General features: G+C 49.2%; 1 protein-coding gene across 5 annotated transcripts in view; it reads left to right on the top strand.

Moving 5' to 3' along the window:
* Nucleotides 1-5,484, top strand: part of Dennd3 (DENN domain containing 3) — a 58,619-nt gene that overhangs the window by 3,461 nt on the left and 49,674 nt on the right. For all 5 annotated transcript variants that reach the window (XR_003712147.1, XM_028773265.1, XM_028773263.1 and 2 more), the window contains exon 2: nucleotides 5,163-5,439. Coding sequence is in view for 4 of the 5 variants with exons in the window: in XM_028773265.1 (XP_028629098.1) it covers nucleotides 5,163-5,439 (277 nt within the window). In the remaining variant the exon portion in view is untranslated. The remainder of the gene's footprint in view (nucleotides 1-5,162; nucleotides 5,440-5,484) is intronic.

Genomic DNA, 5,484 nt, shown 5'->3' with positions numbered 1-5,484 from the left:
AAAAAAAAAAAAAAAAAAAAAAAAAAAGATGGTCTTTGGGGGCTGCAGAGATGGCTCAGTGGTTAAAAGCACTGACTGCTCTTCCAAAGGTCCAGAGTTCAGTTCCCAGCAACCACATGGTGGCTCACAACCATCTGTAATGGGATCCGATGCCCTCTTCTGGTGAGTCTGAAGACAGGGACAGTGTACTCATATAAAATAAATAAATCTTTTTTAAAAAATGATGATCGTTGGGTAAAGATTTAATAAGCAGGAATGCAGGAAATGACTCTCTGTCTGACTCAGGTTGGGCTGACAGAGGTTAGAGGTTAGGCTCAGTGTTGGCATAGTCTATGGTACTGCCCTGGCTTCTCAGCCTTGCAGAGAGAGCAGCTACAACATCTGTGACCAAATAGCCTACATACAGTATACTTTTGATGGGTGGGTCTTCCATTTGCAGAAACTTAGTCCTCATTAGGAATGAGGCAAATGTATGCAGCTGTTTCAGTGGCTCTGTTCGTTGCTGTCTCCTCCACTCCCAGTGTGATGAGATATTTACAGCAACCTTGATGTCTTTCAGAGGAGTTGGGTGGGTGCATTGTGGGATGTTCACTTGGGCAATACTGTATGTAAGAAAGCTGGCTAGCCCTACTGCAAAGTTAAAGATCAAGGCAACAGTGCGAGTTGGGTAACTGCATTATGAAAACACGTCCCAAGCTTATGTTGTGTCAAGAATGCGGGGGTGTGAGTGGGGGGGAGGAAATCAGGCTGTAGGCAAGCCTGTAGGGCATTTTTTTAAAAGTTAGTGACTGATAGAAGAAAGCCCAGCCCATTGTGGGTGAGGCCATTCTGGACTGGTGGTCCTGGGTTCTAAGAAAGCAGGCTGGATAATTCATGAAAGCAAACCAGTAAGCAGCATCCCTCCATGGCCTCTGCATCAGCTCCTGCCTCCAGGTTCCTGCCCTGTTTGATTTTTCTGTTCTGACTTCCTTTGATGATGAACTGGGATGTAAAAGTATAATCCAAATAAACCCTTCCCTCCCTTAGGTCATGGTGTTTTATCACAATAGTACCCCTAAATAAGATAACCACCATGCCTAAGTACGTTATTATTTTTTTCTGATTTATTTATTTTTTTAACGTGTATGGGTGTTTTGCCTGCATATATGTCTGTGTGCTAGATATGTTCTGTGCTCTGAAGACGGCATCAGACCCCTGGGACTAGAGTTACAGATGGTTGTTGGCTGTACCATGTAGGTGCAGGGAACTGAACACACAGCTTCTGGAGCAGCAGCCAATAAGCTTAGCTGCTGAGCCATCTCTCCAGGCCCTTGAATATACCATTTTATGTGGCCAAAGAGAGAATGACACAGGGCATTGGCTTTGGCGCGATGCCACAGTGTATGATCTAGACTGACTGAGGGCTCCGGATTGCCAGCTGCCAGAAATGCAAACCCAGGGACAGCATCACCTGAGAGTCATTTGTGCTGCATGAGGGGGACAGAGAACTGTAGCCTAGTCTCTGACGTTCCCACGCTCACAACTGAGATGATGGAGTAGCGCTGGTGGGACAGAGACCCTGCAGCAGGTGATGACCCTGAAGCAGGTGATGCTGCTGGAAGGGGAGGTCTAGGAGGAGACCCTGTAGGCACTCTGATGGGACAGGTCTGCAACAGCTTATGTCTGGCTCCTGTCCGGTAAATGAATGTGAGAATGTGGGAGCTGAAGGTGAGGAGGTGGTGTGGGCAGGGAGTGTGAGAGCATCAAGCAATTGAAGAAGAACAAAGTCTGGCAGAGGTACTGTATGCTTCAAGACCCCTGAGAGGGTAAGTTGTATATGACATTGGGGTACCTTGGCCAGGGGTACAGGCTATCATGTGCTCAGGGCACACAGTGCTGTGATACATGTATGCATGTGAAGGGAAGGGATAATGACAGTGATATTCAGACCCTTGAGTGTGGCGCAGGGACAGATAGGTGCTTGCAGGGCCTCTCCCTCCTTCAAGGCACCTGGAGTCCTAGTTAGACCCTGTGGCTCTCTTAGGAGAGTCTAGATGCAGATGCTGGTGGCAGGAGGGGCAGGAGGTGTCTTCACTATTCAGGCAGAACCACGAAAAGTTTGCTTCTGGTTCTCTGAACTGAATATTCTGAGACACAAGCTGTGTGGTGCTTGCAGTTGTGATGTCATGATGGCAGTGAGCCTTGCTCAGGCCCGGTGACAAGGTGTTTACCTATGGCGAGAGGAGGATGTAATGTCCACAGGGCTGGAGTTCTATGTCCAGCACCCCAACCTGTTTCATCCTCACTAAAGACATTGTAGGAGGAGGCTTTGGGTTCCCGAGTCCCTCCTCTGCTTTTCTGTGTGTGTTTCTGCAGTGCTTTATTTCTCTACCCCTAAGAAAAGCCTTTCTTGGGCAGCTGAAAGCAAAGAAAAACTGTATGAGGAAGTTAGGGACTTTTGAAAGCCAATAGTGTATGTAGCCTTGAACTTGAAAGGGATCCCTGATCCTGAGTGGGTATGCAGGGAGGCAGCTGAAATAGCTGAGCTGGAGCAAGAGCCTGGGAGCTGTCTGCATTTGCTGTAGATAACTTCACAGGAAGGTGGCTCCAGGAGCCTGGAGTCTGAGCCCAAGGACTTGAGTCTGGGGAGAGGGCCCTTCAGTGTGCCAGACTGGAGTAAGGAAGAGAAGACGGGGATCAAGGGGGACCCAGAACAGTCTCCCATATTACCTGGGGCAAACTTGGTTGATCTTGATCTCGTGAATGATGATTCCTGGTGTAGGGGCGCTTCCCCCCTGTCACTGTGGCTCTAAGGGGAGCAGGTAGAGGGTGGAGAGTGTCTTCAGTTAATATCAGACCCATGGGCTCAGCAGCAGACTCCGCTTCTGTGATTGGAACCATATTGGGTTGTGGGCCTGCGTCCGCTCCGTGCCACGGTACACGGCCACTTGGAGGGTTGCCAACCTTACCAGGCTGATCCCTCACGGTCCACGGCCCTGCAGAGCCATGGGCAGTCTGTTTTTTGGTCTCCAGTCCCACAGGTTTGTTTTCCTCTGAAAGATGAAGCGATCTGAAGATGAACCAGCACAGGTGACTGCAGAAAGTTCGGTCCCTTTGCTGACAGATATTCAGGGAACAGTGTTCTCGTGTAAGGGGGGAGGGGCTCTCATTCTTCCCTCTGGTTTTTGTTTTTTCAATTTTTTTCGATTTTTTCTTTTTCTTGGTTTTTCGAGACAGGGTTTCTCTGTGTAGCCCTGGCTGTCCTGGAACTCACTCTGTAGACCAGGCTAGCCTCGAACTCAGAAATCCACCTGTCTCTGCCTCCCAAGTGCTGGGATTAAAGGCACGCGCCACCACTGCCCGGCGTTTTTTCAATTTTTAATATGTGTTTTGTGTGTGTGTCACGTGTGGGGACATTTTAGTGCCATGCCATGTGTGTGGAACTCAGAGGACTAGTGGAAACTGGTTGTCTCCTTTCACCGTATGGGTTCTGGTGCTGGGACTCAGGTTCTCAGGCTTGGAGCAAATGCCTTTACGTGCTGAGCCATCCTCCTATCCCACTGTTTTTGTTTTTGTTTCTGTTTTGTTTTGTTTTTTCGAGACAGGGTTTCTCTGTATAGCCCTGGCTGTCCTGGAACTCACTCTGTAGACCAGGCTGGCCCCGAACTCAGAAATCCACCTGTCTCTGCCTCCCAAATGCTGGGATTAAAGGCGTGCGCCACCACCGCCCAGCCCTATCCCACTTTTTAATGAGACTCTTAGCTCAGCTGACCTAAAGCCACTATGTTACCGAGAATGACCTTGAACTCTGATTCCCCCCCCCCATTACCTCCACCTATGCCATATGCCACCATGCCTAGATGATCCCCTGGCTTTTACTAAATATTCACTTGTGGTTCTTCCTTTTTTGCTGGTCATGATCTCATCTCTTTTGGGACAGTGCAGTCCTCCTTCTCTGCAGCCTTCCCTCTCCCCATTCCCAAAGCCCTAGTGATTGCCCATTACCTGACATACTATACCAGCTTTCCTTTATTTTGCATTACTGGGATGGAACTGGAGGCCTTAAGCAAGCCCTCTACTACCCAGCTACACCACAGCATTCCAATTTGGGTTTAAAAGAATCTGGACTATCTGTTCAGCTTTTACTGCTTCCAGGGAACCATGTGTCCAGTGGAGATAGAGATGTCCCTGCACTCTGACTATCAAGGCCTTGTCCATTCCTCTGCTTATCTGTCGAGACTAGCACGGACTGTGTATAATGTGAGTGACATCCTGGGGTTCCTGAATAACATGACACCAACGCAGGTGTTTATGCAATATAGCGAAGTTGAGAACTTCTTGGTGTCTGCCCTTCCCCTACTCTTGTTTTGGATACACAAGAGCACTCCTAGGGCTTCCCCTGACGGAGCCCTGGACCCACGTGCTCACCTGTTTGCTGCAGTCAGTCGGAAGAGGAAAATGCAGGTGGAGTGGCTTGCTTCCAACAGCTTGGGCAGAGCTGGCATTTGAAGTCATATCTGTATATCAGAACCCAGATCTAAACTGTGGTGTGTCATTCCGACTGGACACGTTGTTTCTGGATTTCCAGCCTCTGGGGCACATGTAGGGTCTGGGAAGTTCTGGGAAGAATCATATGCTGACCTGAGTCTTAAAGTTCCTCTGCTGAAGCCTGTGTGCACGGAGAGGAAGCAGAGATGTCCACAGGAAGCCCACCTAGAAAGGGTGTCGTGAATGATGGTGGACACATACAGTAACTTTTCTCTTTGTTTTTGCATTTAACTGTGTTCACATGTCTCTCTCTGTCTCTCTCTGTCTCTCTCTGTCTCTGTCTCTCTCTCTCTCTCTCTCTCTCTCTCTCTCTCTCTCTCTCTCTCTCTCTCTCTGCATATGTGCATATGGAGGTCAGAGGTTGATGTAGATGCTGGGTATCTTCCCTGATCACTTTCCACTTTAGTTACTGAGGCAGGGTTTCCCACTGAACCTGTCAGTCACCAAGTCACCTAATCTGGCTAGCCAGTTTGTCATAGGGATCCTCTGTCTATGAGTCCTCTTGAGTGCTGGGATTACAGCTGGGACAATCTTTTATGTGGGTGCTGGAGATCTGAACTCCTGTTCTGTTTGCATCTCAAGCACATCACACTCTGAGCCACCCACACTGTGACCTCTTATTTTCCTTTTCTTAGATTTCCCAGAAACGAGGAGTGAAGAGCGCCTCTTCCCTTGTCCCCGAAGTTCTGTCTGTTTTTGTACCTCCTTTCATCACTAAAGAGGATGGCCAGGTTCCGGCGGCCAACTGTGCTCTCAGCAAAGGCAGGAGGCGTTCCTTCCGAAAGAAGAGAGAGAAACCCAGGATGGAACCCTGGAAGAGCCACCCTGGAGACTCAAAGGGGCCTGATTTTGAGGATGTCACCATCCCAGGAGGCGTGGACCTCCTTGCCCTGCCCCAGCTGTGCTTCCCAGGTACACTGTCTGTGGTGGCAGCCTGTGGTGGCTTTGTGCTGGCTC

The sequence above is a fragment of the Grammomys surdaster genome, unplaced genomic scaffold, assembly GCF_004785775.1.
Source record: "Grammomys surdaster isolate TR1022 unplaced genomic scaffold, NIH_TR_1.0 224, whole genome shotgun sequence".
Classification (NCBI taxonomy): Eukaryota; Metazoa; Chordata; class Mammalia; order Rodentia; family Muridae; genus Grammomys; species Grammomys surdaster.
Note: the sequence above shows the minus strand (reverse complement) of the source record. Positions and strands in the feature narration are given on the sequence as shown.